A 17702-nucleotide genomic window follows, 5' to 3' on the forward strand; every position below is an offset into this window, starting at 1 on the left:
TGGACCTGCAAGACCTCAACAAATGCGAAGTTTTGCATGGTCTCCCTGGTCTCCATTATCCCTTCCCTAAATCCAGGAGTCTAGTATGCTGCCCTCTATTTGAAGGACGCTTACTTTCATGTATCGACATTCCACAGGCACAGACGTTTCCCGCATTTCATGGTGGGGTCTGCTCACTACCAATTTGCGGTGCTCCTGTTCGGCCTGGCGACAACCCCAAGTGTGTTTACAAAGTGCATGTCGGGGATGGCGTCTTACCTCAGGCATCGGGATATCCAGATTTACCCTTACTTCGACAATTGGCTGTGAGGCCTGCAACCATGAGCTACGCCCCATGGCGATACCGGAGGACAAGGTGCGCGCCGCCAAGTACGCAGCGTCCAGTGGGGCTTGTAAAGAGGTCCGTGCCACTGCCTTGCCCTCCTCCACTATCACTCCAAACTCCTCCCTGGACACTGTTGGCACAAACTCCTTGAACCTGAGCAATGAGTTCCGGGAGTTGAAGCTATACCAGCTCAGAATTGCCTGCTGATTGGCAATCCTGAGTTGGAAACTGCCCTCCCCCCCCCGTCGAGTACACCTTATGCTCAAAGAAGTCCAGGCACTTGGCATCAGGTGCTGGGGTTTGTTGCCCATGCCTCTCCTTCTCGTTCACTGCTGCAACCACCAATGAACAAGGCTGCAGGTGTGTGAAGAGGTATTTGTACCCCTTCGATGGAATGAAGTATTTCCTCTCAACGTACTTGGCGGTGGGAGGCATGGAGGCCGGGGTCTGCCAGACAGTCTTGGCATTGGCCTGTATGGACTTAATGATGGGCAGAGCCACCCCTGAAGGATCTTCCAGGGCCAAGATGTTAACCATTGGATCCTCCAACTCCACCACCTCCTGGGCCTGCAGACCCATGTTGCGTGCCACCCTGCGAAGGAGGTCCTGGTGGGCACGGCTGTCTATGGAGGGCGGTCCGGAGACAGAAGTGCCTGCAACGGCCTCGTCTGGGGAGGACAACAAGGAGGCTAATGGGGGAACAGGATCCTCCTGCTCTTCAGGGACCTCCCGTCCTGTCTTGCTGGCTGAACCAGGAAGACCAGGGTCCTGCTCAGGAACTGGAGTTGGAGTTGGTTCCATGGGGGGTGGGGTGCGGGCATGGCACCTCCTCGGCACCCCTAGGGGTGGGGCGACTGGTGGAAGCCTCCAGCACCTGCGGTTCAGAGGTGGACGATTGGGAGCCTTCAGACTGGGTGCCCTGGGCTTGGTGGTATGCCCAGGGGGTTCAAAATGGCCGCTGCGCTGGTCCCTGCCACTGTGCAGGCCACGGTCCTGCCTCCACCTCAGAGCATTCATGGCCTAACCAGTGCCAACCCCGCTCGGAGTATCTAGATCCCGTCTTCGCGTCTGAAGATTGGGATCTGGACCGCGATGGCCAGGGTGATTCTGAGCGGAGCTGATCTGATGAGCAGTGCCACGACCTGGATTGATGCTGTGATCTGGAGCTTCATGAGGTCCCTGAGTGGCACCAGGAGCGGGACCTGCTGCGCAACAGGGATCGACACACAGATTGGCATCAAGAGCAGAAGTGCTGGCACCACCTGGATTGGTGCCGCAAGTGTGACCGGTGCTGCGTGTGCGAGCGGCAGCGTGATTTTATCAGTGGTGCTGAGGGTTGGAGCATCACCGGTTTGCCTTGGGACAGTGCCACTTGATGCAGTACCAAAGGCTTGGCGTAAAGGGTGGGTGACCTGAGCGCTGTCATGGCGATGAGGTCCCTCACAGCCTCAAATGTGGCCAGGGTGGATGGCAGTTCCACCTCCTTGATGACCTGGGCCGGGGAGTCAAACGGCACCGGACTCGACAGTCCCCCTTGCAAGGCCGAAGTCGATGGTGCCATCTCCGCAGACTTCGGCGCTGGATGCTCCTCTCGAGGACACACCCCATTGGCTAGCTCCAGAGGGGTGGACCTCTGGGACAGAGAGCTGCTCCTCCCTTGCTTCTAGTGCCGCGAGTCTCTGCCTGAGTCCTTCTGTGGTGTTGCTTCCACTACATTTGCTGGGGTGCTATGCACGGATGAACTTGGCACCGGGTCCTGCCACACCACTGGAGGCTGTGGTCTAAGTGCCACCTCCATAAGGAACTGCTTGAGGCGAAAGTCTCGCTCCTTCATTCTGGGGCGAAACCCCTCACAAATCCTGCACTTGTCAGCTTGGTGAGCCTCCCCCAGACAAGTGTCATCGGGGTCGCCCGTTGGCATGGGCTTGCTGCAGGACTTGCAGGGCTTGAACCCCTGGGATTTGGGCATGTAAGCCCTCCCAAGGAAAAGCGGTCAGGATAGAGGGTAAACTCCCCAGCCCAACTGCTAACTACTAACTAATGACTAAGAACTAACTAATAAGTACAGAGAACAAGAAACAAACAAAGCTAGGGAAACATGGTAGAACTTGCTGAGCAAGATGCCACAGTTCCAACGACCGTCACTGGCGGTAAGAAGGAACTGAGGAGGCGCCGGGTCAGCAGGATCATATATTGAGCACCATGAAGGTGCCACTCCAGGGGGCTCCACAGCCAACTCGATGGGTGCTGCTAGGGGAAAAACTTTCCAACAACTGTGCACGCAGCGTGCTCACACCTAATTGGAAGCGGTATGAGTAATCACTCAAAGAAGAAATTGTGTGTCCGTGACTGAGGAGGAAAAGGAGAGAGTTGTAAGGGGGAATTCAAGGCAATTTGAGGGGAGGAGAAAAGTCACATTGTCTTTTGTCAGTTTCCATTTGAAACAAATCAGCAAGATCCTGTGCAAAGAAAAATGGAAGTAGGAAGGAAGGTTTGAGGAATGAGTCAAATGTGGCAAAAAGGCAGAGAAGTTGAAGTAGAACTGTTTAGCTAGGAAAATGGGAGAACTGAAAGAGGAGAGAATTACTTTATGGAGCAAGACCGCCTGATCACGGGATTTCCACCAGAGAGACTGCAGCACGAGATCAAGAACAGAGGAAGTGGATGTTGGGGATGAGCCAAGGCTGGGGGTTTGGAGGGCAGACCTTGTGATAGGAGAGAGTGGCAAAAGAGTCAAGTTGTGGAGGAGAGTGAAGCATGGAGAGAATCAACAGCTGTATCAATGGAAGAAAGGAAAAAGAGGCAGGGAGGAGGGCGCTGAGAGCAAACAATTCAACGCTGATGGACAGCAAGTCACAGAAAGGCCAAGAAATAGGGCATGAGGTGAGGGCAGGGGGCTGATAGACGATGTTGAGGGAGACCAGCTAAGGGCACCAGAGAGGTCAGAGAGACAGCAGAGCTTGGTCAAAACCAAGTCCAAGCCCATTCGGTGAGCAGGAGAGTTGAACCATGGCTGAAGGTTGAATGAAGAGGTGCTGGTGAGGAAATGTGTAGCTAAGGGGTCCAGTAAGTTGTCAACATGAAAGACTTGAAGATTGTGAGGCACAGAGGAAGAGAGCAAGCCAGGAATCTAAATCAGAGAGGAAGGCTGATGGGAAGAACTGTAGAGGACAGCAAAAAGGAGGGGGAAAAGGGGTGGAGAATTAGATGCAGTGCTGTTCAAAAGAGGAGAAAGATAGGGAAGAGGGAAGGTGTTGGAAGTGGCAGGAAGAGGACAGGAGAAGCCCAACACTCTCACTTGGTCTGATCCAAGTTGGGGAGTGTGGCTGCAGAGGCAGTGTCAGACAAAAGGATCACTGTGAGACCCAGGAGCTGGAGGGAGAGATATATTAAGAGGTCATGGATGACAGATCTTTTTCAAGGTGAAGTGGATGTTCCAGAAATGGAAAGCAAAGAGAAGGAGGGAGAGAGAAAGAAGAAGGATGGGCATAAGGTTAGGAATGGTGGCATGAGAAGGGTGGAGACAGGTGTGGGACATAGAGAAGGTGGGGATGGAAGGAAGGTCAGTGTTGAGGCAAATGTCACCAGAGCTGAGGAGGTGGTGGCTGCAGAGGATGTGGATGTGGGTTCTGGATTTATGCTGGCAGCAGAGGGGCAGAGTACAGGATGGAGATACCTCTACTCCATAGATCCAAAATCCAAGTGGTGATAGATCACATAGATAAGAAGGAGCTAAGTCATTTTTGCTTGGTCAGGAGGCCATTCAGTTCTGGACTACTTGTGTTCATCAAGGCCCTACATTTTCCAGGCACCCAGAACTTGATGGCAAATCACAATAGTAGCCAATTCTCAGACAACCATGAGTGGCTGATAAAGGACCCAGTGTTGATGAGAAACTTTTGCAAGTGGGGATACCCATCACTAGATCTATTTACCAGGAACCAGAACAAAAAATGCCAAGTGTCTGAGAGTGTCCAAGTGTCCAAAGGAGGCTCCAGTCTAGGCTCCCTGTTAAATGCCTTTCTTATCCCCTGGATACCAGGACTTATCTATGTCTTCCACCTAGTCCTCATGATACTGACAATCTGAGGAAACCAAGGCAAGATGCTGGATACATGATTATGATAACCCTGGCCTGGGTCAGGCAGTTCTGCTATTCGGATCTGATGAACCTCTCACCGCAGTCCCCTGATCACTTTGCCTAGCATCGGATCTGACCGTTGTTCTATGAAACTGCAACTGGACACTGCATTGTTACAACTGACGCCTGGATACTGGCTGGCTAACATCCACCAAAAGAACCTAAAGTTCACATTCTATCCTAAAGCACAAAAGCCTCAACTAGACCGACTTATAAACCTAAGTGGAAGAATTTTATTTCGGCATCTCATCACTAGCTGTCTCGAAAACACCCTTTTCAGCCATATAGGGCTAGTAAATAGTTCAGAAAAAATCTGGACTTTCTATTAGTTGCATGGGAGTCTATTTAGCAGCTATATCTTCACATCACTCTATCTAGGGCCACAGTGTGGGTTTGTTTGTATTTTACTCTACAGGGGTGGTCTCCAACTTTTTTATGCACAAGATCACTTTTTGAATTTAAGTGCAACCCAGGATCTGCCCTGGCCGGCTCACTCCATCCCCCCTCCCTCCGTCGCTCCCTCTCCCCCACCCTCACTTACTGTCACTGTGCTGAGGCAGGGGTTGGGGTTTGGGAGGGGGTGTGGACTCTGGGCTGGGGCCCAGAGGCTCAGAATGTGGGAGGGGGCTCTGGGCTGAGTCTGGGGCAGACTGAGTCTGGGGTGCACCAGGTGGTAAGAGGTACAAGCTCTGGGAGGGAGTTTGGGTGCAGGAGGGGGCTCCGGGCTGGGGCAGAGTGTTGGGGTACATGAGGGGGTTTGAAGTGCTGGCTCTGGGAAGGGAGTCAGGACTGCGTCAGGGGCTTGGGGTGTAGGAGGGGGCTCAGGGCTGGGGCGTGAGCTCCCGCTGGGCGGCACTTACCTTGGGCGGCTCCCAGTCAGCAGCATAGTGGAGTTAAGGCAGGCTCCCTGCCTGCCCCACGCTGCTCCCAGAAGCGACCAGCATGCCCCCATGGCCCCTGAGGGGGTGGCGGGGCAGGAGTCTCCGTCCGCTGCTCCTGCCTGGAAGCACTGCCCCTGCAGCTCCCATTGGCCACAGTTCCCTGTTCTTGGCCAATGGGAGCTGCTGGGGTGGTAGTTCCAGGCAGAGCACGGAGATCTCTGCCCCCGCCCACCCCACCCCACCCCCCAGGAACTGCGGGGACATGCTGGCCACTTCTGGGAGTGGCATCGGGCAGGCATGGAGCCTGCCTTAACTCCGCTGTGCCGCTGGATTTTTAGCAGCCAGAGATCACAATTGACTGGCAGAGGCTCCAGGATCGACCAGTCAATCGCGATATATGGGTTAGTGACCGCTGCTCTACAGTGTCTAGATTCCTTAATTGCCTTATTTGTGTTCTTTTTTTCCCCCAGTTCAAGAGTGGTCTTCTTGGGACCGCAATATAGTATTAATAGGGTTAATGGGCCCTTCCCAACCTTTGAGCTCTTGGTAACTTATTCCCTCTACCACTTCCAATGAAGACTGCCTTTTTAGTAGCCATTACGTCAGTTTGAAGAGTATGAGAGATTCAGGCCCTCAGGATAACTCCCCTTATACATTGTTTAATAAAGATGGGGTCACTGTCAGGCCTCATCTCAAATTACTGGCCAAAGTTGTTTGAGTTCCGTATGGATCGATTTATTCATCTCCTAGTTTTCTTCCCCAAGCCTCTCCACGCCAGGGGAAGCTAAACTTCATAGAATTGATGATGTAAGGGCCCTGTTGTATTACAGTTAACAGGATAATCATTCAGAAACACACCTAGACAATTCATGGCCGTTTCTGAGAGGATTAAAGGTCAGGCAATATTCTCACAAAGTTTATTGAAATAGGTCTCTGACTCAATAAAAACACATCATGAGCTAGCAAACTTCCACCCACATGCACCCATTAGAGTTTATTCCTCTAGCGCTCACGCTGCCTCTGCTGCCTGTTCGAAGAATGTCCCTATTTCTGAAATTTGAAGGGCAGCTAGCTGTGGAGTTCACTCCACCCTTTCACAAGACACTCTAGGCAGAGGCTTCCAAATTGATATCCATTTTGGTAGGGCTGTCCTGCAGTCATTATTTAACTGGCACTCCTGCCACCTCCAAGCAAACAGACAACTGCTTGTTAATCACCAATAGTGGAATCCATGTGGACAATCACTCAAAGAATAAAGAATGGTTACTTGCTTTAGAGTAAAGCTGGTTCTTCAAGGTGTGTTGGTCACACAAATTCCATGACCTGTCTTCCATTCACACTACTACACAGCCCCCTCCCCTGGAAATCTTTATTGACAAAGGAATTGAGGGATGGTTGGACCTGTTTTGCCCTTTGTGTGGGGAGGGAGCAGAGAGGGGGTGTGCGTGTGTGACGATGTCTAGGGCATAGGTACTTGTCCCCCTACCAGCACTAGTCCCTAGGCAGACTGCAGGCCAAATCTAGACTGCCAGGCACTTTTGAATGGACCCCCAATACCTTTTTATTTACTTGTTATTTTTTTAAAATTATTTTCTCTGCAGTCTGGACCTTGACTATACCTTGACCATGACATTTGGACCTTGACAAAAAATTGACTACTCCTGCCCCATACCAAAATAATCTGATCTTAGACATGTGTGCATTAAAAGTAAAATTCCTATAGACAACACATCTTGAAGAACCACAGTCACTGTAAAATAAGTAACCATTCTTTCTTTTTATTTACCTTCAGGTGTCTGAGTCTTTAGGTACACTCAAATCATGTTTTCAAGCTCTTCTCCAAAAGCAGGAGGGCTTAAAACTTGCTTTTTAAACTAAAGCTGAAATTCTTGCATAAAGGTTCAGCTCCTTGGAGACAACTGATTAAATCAAACATCAAATCTCATTGTAAATTACACAAGATGGGACCACTCTACCAAGCTGATGATTGGTGGAGGCGTGACTCATGGTTTTTGAAAGCTTGAAGTGGTTTAGCTGAAGTTCAGACCGTTCTGTGGTTGTGTATCCATTTTGTTTGTTCTTCTGTTGGCCATCCCTTCCTGTTAGCTCCATCCACCCATTCCGCTACTGCCCATAGCTACTTTTCCATTTGCCAAAAGCAGGGGGACTGCGTCCGCTATGGCCAAACCGTGCAGTGTGTGCCGGATCGGCTCTGTCCACACCACTCTGAAACCACCCCCCAACGCGCTTTCCTGAACGATGCATCTCTCTGGCATGTGGTGTTCCCTGAGCGTTCCTGGCGTAGCCACCTGAGGGTGCTGCTCTGCCCAGGTGCAACTATCACCATCCCCCCACTTGCTTGGCCTCTAATTCCACTCTGCTGTTTTCTTTTCTTTTTGCTCTTTCTAGTCCTCTTCTAGGCTGGCCATAGGCCTGTGCTCGTTGCAGCTGTGCCCTTATGGACCAGTGTCTGTGAATGGTTTTTGTACCTGTGGCAACTACTGAGGCAGGCGCCCGCTCAAGGGGCAAAGTACCCACTGAGGCGTAGCTGTGAATGGGAGACTCTCCCCTCCTAGATGTGGGGGGCTGTGAACGGTGGCGTGTCTCCCTCCCCCCCGCCCCCGGGAAACGTGGGACAGCTGAGAGGCTCTCCCTCCCATTGCCCCCAGGAACTTGGCAGACAAGGGAGAAAGCCCCCCCCGAGGGAGATTTCGGCCACCAGTTAACGCTCTACACTACTAAGAGGAAGAGGAGAAGCGGATCCCTGATTGGTCGCGGCCTGTATTCAAACAGCAACTGCCAACAGGCTGCGGTTGCAGTTGAGCGCTCTGGGATTGGCCTGACCCAGACTTGGAGTCGGCCAACCAATTTGGCGGGCACGGCGTTTGGGCGGAGCCAGCCGCTTCCCCCTCCCCGCTGGACGCCGCGTCTATAAGGGCGGCGGCCGGGGGGGCTGGCGGGCTGCTGCAGCGCGGTTTGACGGCTGCAGTGCAGCGACAGGGAGGGCGCGGCTAGAGGACGAGAAGCAGCAAGCGCAGGGCACCGCACCGACTCGCACAAAATGGCGGAGGGAGATAACAGGAGCACTAACCAGCTGGTGAGCGGGTCTTGCGGGCTGGCCAGGGTCGCTTGGGAAGCCGGAAGGGGACGTGAGCGTCTCCGGCCCCTTGCGCCGTTCTTCTCGCTGCCCCGGGCGCTGTCTGCTCGGGGAAGGAGGGAGACCGTGGGGCTACGCCTTCCCTGCCCCCTCCCACCCCCCCATCTACACGCGTCTTCAACCCTCGCTCTCCAGCCGGGGGTGGCGACCAACGAAAATTTATCCCCTCCGGCGTTCCGTAGTGAGGGGGTCCTGGCTTTGTGCGGGAGGCCCGGCCTGCCCCGTTTCGCCCGCCTCCGGGAGATGCTGTTGGGACTGGCTCCCGCAGGCGCGGGGCAGTCTGTGCGGTAGGGACGGAGCGCTCGCGGCGGGAGGCCGAGCCTACCCCGCGGGCGCTCTCCGGGCAGATGGCGTGGGGCCGGCGGCCCACTGAGCCCAGCGGGGGTGTGCGGCCGCTTCCGTGTGCTTCCCCCAGCCCTGGCTGACCGCCTGAGCCCGTCGAAGCGCCGGTGGCCCGACGCCTCCCTTGGTTCAGCCTCCCCTCCCCCAGCCTTCGCTGGCTTTGGTCAGCGCGCGCAGAAGGGTTCCAGCCGCTGACTGCGCAGGGTGTCCTCGTGGCATTAGCACCTGCCCCTGTTAATAAAGGGGACAGGGATTAGCCCGGCGCTTCCTAGCAAACCTCACACGAGGCCTTGGTCATTTGTAATTGGCCCAGCCCTGTATGCAATTTTAGAGTCAGATTGTTTTTTACGTAACATACGCAGGCTTTTTTTTCTTAGTTTGTAATCTCTGTGAGAGAACCTACCAGGCTTTCCTGAGGGGATGGTCATATTTCAGCGTATTTAGGGTGTGACTAGGTGTTTGACAGATGTAAGAGGACTGCAGAAGTTGCAGGGTGGCTAGTGGGATACCTTAAGGTAAGGGCTGGATATAGCTACAAAGCTGAGGGTGGAAGAAGTGAAGACTTGACTTGATGGGTGGTGGTAGCCAAACAGGGGCAGGATGCGTTCATCTTCCATTCAGTTTAAAATTTAAATAAAACAAATCTGAGAAGTAGTTTTGGGTACTCCCTTGGACGTGGTTTTTATAGCTATATTTTAATATTCTTCAACTTGTATTATTCTAAAAATTCCAAATAGACAAAAGGGGGGAAATTATTTCTTGAAAATATAAGGAGGAGGAAATAGCAAAACTGACTAGCTGTAGGTGCTACCAAATGCACAAACTAAAACAAAAACCTGGAAAAATCATGCTAATTCACTTTTAAGAAGACAACTGAAACAATAGGCAATTTGAACTTACCATCAATATACATTCTTATTGCAGAGGTGTCCTCTGGTCTTGAAGTCTGATGGATTAACCATGACTTTGTATGAGTGGTTAACCCGTTTGTTGTTGGTTATATTAGAGCAGAGGGTTCTCAAACTCTGTGGTAAGAAACCTTATTGGAAGTGATATCCCAAAAGGTCTTTTTAAAAAAGTTTCATGTACAGTCATCACCTGCACTGCAGCATTTCAGAAAATGCTTGGGAAGCAAAATGCACTTGCCTGCTTTGAGCCATAATGGTCAATAAGACTGTATGTATGTATGTATTTAGCTAAGCCTAGCTTTCAGCTTGCACCAGGCTGCACAACTTGAGCTACTGCAGTGAACTTGCAAAGTTCCATATCATCCTTCAGAGCTCATCTCTAAGAAGAGACACATGTACACTGCTGGTTCAAAACGTGCAGCTGTGCAGATTGGTGAGATAAAAGGGCCTGTCACAAACAAAGCCACTGCAGAGTATGAGCTCCCTCTGCACTCCCTACCCTGCAGAGGCTGCAGACTGGGCCCTGCAGTATTGGGAGGCCTGGGGCACATGGGGATTTTCCTCCTATCTCCCCAGGGAAGTATGCGCGCTTGCTGGGGTTGGTGTCCGTTGGGTCTAGACTGTCTGGTGGATAAAAGCCTGTCTGTGATACTAAGGAGAGCCACCTGGCTCTTCAGCAGCAGAACTGGCTAACTGAAATCCCTGCTTGGCGGGGGCTGGAGTTGCTGAGGAGCAAGAGCGCTTCTACTCCAAGTGGTATCTGATACCCAGGTAAAGCCAAGACTCCCCCATTCCCCTTCCTTCTGAGTCACCTGCTCTTTAGTTATACACAAGCACAGCCCTTTTCTCATTAATGGTGCTTTTTAAAATTTGTGCAAGAGCTAATAAAAATGTTTTGTATTTTATTTAAATTTTGTGGGGTTTTGTTTTGTTTTTAAAGGAAGCAAAATGAATTTTGACTCACACTCAGCAATAACCCAAATAAGAATTAGCAGGAACATCAGACTTAAATTAAACAAGTTAGTCAAGTCATTGACTGTAGCTCAGCAGCATATCAAAATACATCAGGACACCATTTATGATATACTTATTTGTTGTAATTTGAGTAACATAAAAGGCCTAGTGGTGGCTTCATTGTGTTTTTTTGTTGTATGTTATAATTAAGTGATGTTGTAATTAAAGTTGGGTGAGATTTTTGATTACCATTTTTTGTTGGAAATTGAAAATATTCATTAGTTGAAATGTATCGTTCAGATGAAACTTTTATCAGGAAGGTTTCTCAGATCCGGAACAGAATTTCTGGTTGAAACCAGAAACCCACTCTAGAGTAGCCAGTCACCCAGTGGTCAGGGCACTCTCCTGGGTTGTAGGAAACCCATATTCAACAAGACTCTGGTTTGCATGATTCAGATGAGAGACTGGAATCTGGGTCTGCTATATTCTGTGTGAGTGCCCTAATCACTGTTTTATTGGGTATTTTAGAAGTGTTTATTGGGGGAGGAGAAAAGGTCTTGCTTTTGTTTCACATTGGAACAAAAACAAATGTTGAAATCTGAGAATTTTGTATTGGAATTATCTAACATTTTAGGCCTCCTAGGCATTTACTTCAGTCTGGATATACTTAAATTAAGCTTATGAAGGGCTGAATTAAATGTGCATAGGAAACAGAAATTTGCATGTGATACTTTGAATATCTTATTTTCAAAAAGGTGTTATGGGAACCAATAAAGGTTGGGGAAACACTAGACTAGGGGATTTCTTCTGTGTCTGAAAATAGCAGATTACAGATCTTTTAATATAGCACTATGTCTTGGGATGCTATTCAGGTTGTGAGTCTCAAAATAGTGTAGGGGATTTAGAGACCCATTCTACTCCGCAAATTGCTTGGAAAATCTCAGTCTCACTGTTTTGATTGAAACTGACTATATAGCTTTATCCCATACTCTTTTGGGTCTGACTGAGGAGAATTTTTGATATAAAAATGTTTTTCTAATTGAAAAAGGAACTAACCATATATGGTATCTTAATAAAAAATAACTTAGTTCAGAGTGGCTTCACAACCAAAGGTCCTTATTTAATATAATTGGTGTATCTGTAAAGCACTTTAGATGTAAGAATTATTTGATTTCTTAATGAATGATAACGCTTTTTTTTTAATACAGGCTGCAGAGACTGCAAGTTTGGAGGAACATTTGCAAGGATGGGGAGAAGTAATTCTGGTAGCTGACAAAATCCTTCGTTGGGAGAGAGCTTGGTTTCCACTTGTATTGATGGGTGGTGTTTCCTTTGCTTTTCTGTGAGTGCAGTACCCTCTGATCACTTACATCTTCGGATAGCAAAAATGCAGTGAAACTTAGCAAGTCTTTACTTCTCTAAGGATGCATAAACAGAGATCTTGGAGTAAGAATCCTGCACAAATGCAAGTAAAGCAGAACTCCCCAAGTTCTAAAGATTTCTCTTTCTGAGCGCAGTGGTAACAGGAAGGAGCAGAAGCCACGTTCTACCCACACACAGGCCAGTGGCAGCGCTGATTTAGTCCCAGAAACCTTAGAGGACCAACTATACCTAGACTATCCCTGATGGGTTTGTCTAACCTGTTCTTTAAAACTTTCAATGACTGAATTTTCACAACCTCCCTTGGTAACCTATTCCAGTACTTAATTGTCCTCAAGTTTTTCTTAATATCCAACCTAAATCTTCCCTGCTCTAGATTAAGCCGATTACTTCTTGTCCTACCTCCAGTGGACATGGAGAACATATGTGCACATTGTGATTCTTTGGTGCTTGGAAAATAATTCAGACTTTTTGTAGGGATAAAGTACTACCAGTTTCTTGATTCCTGAGCTAGCACTCACCATGCCTTGCATTTTCGTAAAAGCTCCTTGGTGTATCAACGCTTAACGTGGGTTGGGGAAGTATCCCCAACCTGCTGTCTTCGGGATGGTGTTGTGCATGCCTGTGCTAGGGAACTGTAGATCAAGAGTGACAAGTCTTAAGATGACATCTTCATAGAATTAGAAGTACAAGTAAAGTAACTGTCCCTTCCTGAAATAGTGTAAACGTTCTGTATTGCTAAACAATCTGCATAGCACATTGTCTTGCTGCAGGTTTTAGTGTTGTGTTGTTCAATACAGTGATATTTTGGAGGGTACTGCAGGGGAATAGTTCTGTATTGGTGTTCTTTTTTTGGTTTTTGTTTTGTTTTAAATCACTGGAGCTAAGAGCAACTTTGAACTACTTAACTTGTTAAATTTGTTTAAATCTAAATTTTGTGTTGAACTCAAACAACATCCTTTTAAATGCAGCAATTTAAAGATTTAGACAAACTGAATTTTCAGAAATCCACAAGCAAGCAATTTTTACATTGCTTTTTCTTTACAGGATGATCTACTACCTGGATCCTTCTGTTCTTTCAGGTGTCTCTTGTTTTGTCATGTTCCTGTGTTTGGCTGACTATCTTGTTCCTGCTCTTGCTCCTAGAATTTTTGGCTCTAATAAATGGTATGTAAAATCAAAACTAGACAAATAAACCCCTTATGGCTTTCCTATTTATGAAAATGAATATTGTCAAAATGGGCAGTTGAGTGGCTAATATCAGGTCAGTTGTGTATACTATAGCATGTAAGGGTAAGGCGTTCATCACCTACTAACCAAAAGATGCTAGTGAGTTCAGTGGTAAGAAGTCGAGCTTCATTTTATTTTAGAAGATGGGGAGGGTGGGGTACTGCACATCTTCCCAGCTCTGCCTCATTCCAGCTAAAGACATCTTTAGTGATGGGCATATTGCCTTAATCTGCTTTAAGATGTTGCCCCACTACTAACTTTATTCTTTTAAAGCTAACACTTCGTCTTAACAATTCAAACTGGTGTTAAATATGATTGGTGTTAAATATGACCTAACTAAAAATCTAGAAAGGGGAGTATACAGCATGTGAATGAAAATTTTAGGTGCTGAAGTGGAGGAGTAGTTCTAAACATAAATTAGGATGAAGAAAGTAATACACCGAGGGACCTAGAGTAGAAATTTGGGTGGGAAATAATCAATACTTCAACTTGGGGGAAGAGAAGTGAATTTTTACAGAAAGAAGTAACGATAACCTGACCTACTGGAAGAAAAACTTAGAGAATTACATGTTGGATTTTTTAAAAAAAGACTCTAAAATGGGATAATTGGCTAATACCAGGGTAAGACTGTACGGCTGTTTGAAAAAAAAATTCTATGCAAGAGTATCAGCTAGTGTAGCCAGACTTGGCAGTGGATAAAACTTCAGTAGTAGTATGCATCTCTTGTGCATGCTCTAACGTAGCATTATGCAAGCCTTTTGAATTAATTGCCCCTGAAAGAATAGTACACAATTTCTGAAAGATTCAGTGTACAGTGAATTCTAGAACAAGTTCAAAGTATACAGTCAATTGATAAATATAGGGTGCTCAATAAAATGGGCAGTAATTTAAGGAAATGTAAAACTAAACAAAATCAAGATCATGCTTCAGTGTAGATAACACTGATGTTGAAAAGTTAAGATCTCTGCGTGTTCTTTGCTTTTACTGAAAGAGCAATGAATTTTACATCCTGAACTTTAAACTGACCTTTGGATGATATCTTAGGCTCAAGATATTTCAGATTGTAGTAAATTTATTTTTAAAAATTCCTTTTTAAAAAGGACCACAGAACAACAGCAAAGATTTCATGAAATTTGCAGCAACCTGGTAAAAACTCGTCGCAGAATTATTGGCTGGTGGAAACGTCTCTTCACATTGAAGGAAGAAAAGCCTAAAATGGTACTTTACACACTTGGTCCTGAGGAGTTGGGGGTTGAAAAAATTACTTAAACTGTGATTCTGCTTTATTCAAATTTGAAACAAGAGTTTTGTCTTTTTATGAAATGGCATCTTGTATTTAGATTTGGCAACTCTGGTTGAGTTTGCAATGTAGGGAACACATCTTATTTTCGTGAATCTACCAAACGAGGGTTCAAAACACTTCTCAATGTAAATTCAAACTCTGACGAACCTTAACCTTAAAGCAGAGTATAACAACTTTGAGGAGCCCAACTTCTGAGACCATCTTAAATCAATGTCTTTCAGTAAGCACCTGCCATCTGAAAACGAGGCTCCTTTTAAGGTGTGTCAGGTTAGGCACACCTTAAATATCTTGGCCTAAAAGTAACTTCAGATGCTGTACCTTTCTTATCAGTTGTAATGGTGGTGCAATTACACTAAATATTTCTCTACCACATCTGCGTGAAAGACCCTTGCAAACAAAAGGAACAGTTAATACACTGGGAAACTGATGAACTGAAAATGAGAATATTCGTCTGTGATCTCAGGTCAGGCATTTTAAATGGTGTGTGTAACTATAGTGTGTAATGGTTGGGTGAGCGAGGGGCGCTTCCAACTAAAGTGGTTGGAGGTTCATTTCCCTTTTTAAATTTGGGAATTTAAAATGCTGTGAAATCCTGGACAGGACTTGAGTAACTTAATGTTTTATCTCTCATTCTTAGTACTTCATGACCATGCTCTGTTCTCTTGCTGGAATTGCTTGGGTAGGACAGCAAGTTCATAATCTCTTCCTCACCTACCTTATAGGTAAGTGTTCATACTTTGCAGAGTGGATACAAACAAGAATATTTTCCCCTCTTCTGAATAGAGACACGATAGCCAAAAGTTCACATGCTAAACTGCTCATTTGTTTGAAACTCACTGTTTCCCGATGGACCTACTTTCCCACTTCCACTGAAAGGACAAGCAATACAGTAACTCCTCACTTAATGTCATCCCCATTCACGTTGTTTCATTGTTACGTTGCTGATCAATTAGAGAACTTGCTCGTTTAAAGTTGCGCAGTGCTCCCTTATAATGTTGTTTGGCAGCCGCCTGCTTTGTTCACTGCTTGCAGAAAGAGCAGCCTGTTGGAGCTAGCTGGTGGGGGCTTGGAACGAGGGTGGACCGGCAGCCCCCCTAAGTTCCCTGTGCGGCAACCACCCAGCAGGCTATCAATTGCTGGGCAGTTCAGCTGTCTCTCCCCGCCACTGCTGTGTGCTGCTCCTATTCTGTGCCTTGAAGCTTCTCCCAGGAGCCTCTTGCTTGCTTTGCAAGGGGGTGGGGGGAGGAAGAGGGGTGCTAATGTCAGGGTGTCCCCCTCCCCCTGCTCCTGTACCCCATCTCCACAGAGCAGGCGGGGGAGGGACATGAGAGTGTTCAGGACAGAGGGAGCTTGCTGGCAGCAGTTGCTGTCTCAACTTGTTGATCTACTTAAAGGGGCAATGCACATCTCTCTCGCACACACATACGTCTCTGTCTCTCTGTCATGCTGTGTCTCCTTCCTCCATTCGTGTGGAGTGTGAGGCTACATTAACAACAATGTAGTGCTATTCATCATTTAGCAGTAAGGCATTCCTTGGGACATATTCCACCCTCTGACTCCACCATCTCAAGCAAGCTTCACAATCATCATTGCTGTGTACAGCATTAAATTGTTCGTTTAAAACTTATACGGTGTGTGTAAAATTGGATTTGCTTAACATCGTTTCGCTTAAAGTAGCATTTTTTAGGAACGTAACTACAATGTTAAGCAAGGAGTTACTGTATAAAGAACACTTAATAGGGTTTAGCAAACATGTGGGGTTATATAGTGAAAGGAACTTTTTATAAGAAAATATGTACTGTTAAGTAATTTGTTCTGTCTGATCTCATTTTAGTGAGTGTGTTGTTGCTGTTTCCTGGATTAAACCAACATGGAATCATTACCAAGTATGTTGGAATGGCAAAAAGGGAGATTAACAAACTTCTCAAGCAAAAGGAGAAGAAAAATGAATGAAGCATCACTTTCTAATTAAGTTACAGCATAAGATGTCCCTGGGAACAGTTTCTAGAATTCCTCTATACTTATTATAGAAGCAGTTACTTTGCTCATTGGCTCTAATTAAAATTGGGTCCCTATTCAGCAGAAATGCCATTCTCTCAACAGCTGTGAGGGTCTCCTGTTTCCTCTGGTAGCACATGGTTTTGTAGCCTGCTGGTGATTATATTTGGGGAATACCTATTTTATGCAATGGGGAGCCCTGCTGAACTTATTTAACATCCACACCATGTGGGAAATCTTAGCTGCTAAAGCACAAGAATTGGCACTTTTGTAATGTATGAATAGTATCCTCATAATGAAGTTAGTAGTGTTGCCCCACCATCAATAGGCTTGTGGGCGCAGAAAGCAGCGAAGTATGTGATTTAAGAACTAGTTAATTGGTGTGGAGATTTTTTACTACTGATTCTAGTGGGAAGGGACCAATTAACAGTCTTCGTTCCCATTCAGTTCTTTCTGCGGGCACTTGCATAGAATTATGGCTAAAAATGAATCTGTGGCCTAGCTAAAATAGTATTTATTTGTTTCTGTTGGCTAGCTTAATTGGTTGAATAAACCATGGATTATTTCTGCCAAATAGGGCTCCTGAACACTTAAATTTGAATTTAGTCACTAGCTGTAGTGTAACTGTCAACTCATTGCACTGAAAATGTTGAAAGTGGCCTAGGGTATATGTACCCGAACAGTCAATTATTTTGAAAACTGCTGTAGTCATGGAGCCATGTAACAAGTCTGTTTTTATGTATGTTGTCCTGTCCATAGATGTACTAGATATTTGTCTCTTGTAAATAATCCTGTCTTCTGAGTTATGACTTCAGTTTTTAAAACTGTACTTCTGTTTCCTCAAGTAAAAGCTGAAAGATGTTTACGTATCAAGGCCTCTTAAAAGTTGAACATTTTGTTTTAAAACTATCTTTCTTCTATGTTTGTTTCAACTGTAAAACAGATAAATGGTGGTACCTTTTAATTTAAAATATAGACTTGAGAAAACCATTTTGAAGAGTTGCTCTTTCGCACATCCCTGGTGTGTGTTCACAATGTATCTGATCTTTGCCAGGATGAGAGTGGAGATGTGAAAGTACTTTC

The 17702-nt window shown here is 46.6% G+C and overlaps 1 protein-coding gene across 1 annotated transcript; it reads left to right on the forward strand.

Moving 5' to 3' along the window:
• Window positions 1-8164: 8164 nt before the first annotated feature.
• ARL6IP1 (ADP ribosylation factor like GTPase 6 interacting protein 1) lies at window positions 8165-17609 on the forward strand. The gene is made up of 6 exons (XM_007064380.4): window positions 8165-8444; window positions 11917-12050; window positions 13136-13255; window positions 14419-14536; window positions 15259-15343; window positions 16456-17609. The coding sequence occupies exons 1-6, from the start codon at window positions 8409-8411 to the stop codon at window positions 16572-16574; spliced, it is 612 nt and encodes a 203-aa protein (XP_007064442.1). The 5' UTR covers window positions 8165-8408; the 3' UTR covers window positions 16575-17609.
• Window positions 17610-17702: the final 93 nt, after the last annotated feature.

Source organism: Chelonia mydas, chromosome 10 (genome assembly GCF_015237465.2).
Source record: "Chelonia mydas isolate rCheMyd1 chromosome 10, rCheMyd1.pri.v2, whole genome shotgun sequence".
NCBI lineage: Eukaryota > Metazoa > Chordata > Testudines > Cheloniidae > Chelonia > Chelonia mydas.

Coding starts and splice junctions, on each gene's coding strand:
- ARL6IP1 (XM_007064380.4), top strand. CDS start 8,409: ATGGCGGAGGGAGATAACAGGAGCACTAACCAGCTG. Junction 12,051..13,135: donor GGTGTTTCCTTTGCTTTTCT/GTGAGTGCAGTA, acceptor TTTTCTTTACAG/GATGATCTACTACCTGGATC. Junction 14,537..15,258: donor AGGAAGAAAAGCCTAAAATG/GTACTTTACACA, acceptor TCTCATTCTTAG/TACTTCATGACCATGCTCTG.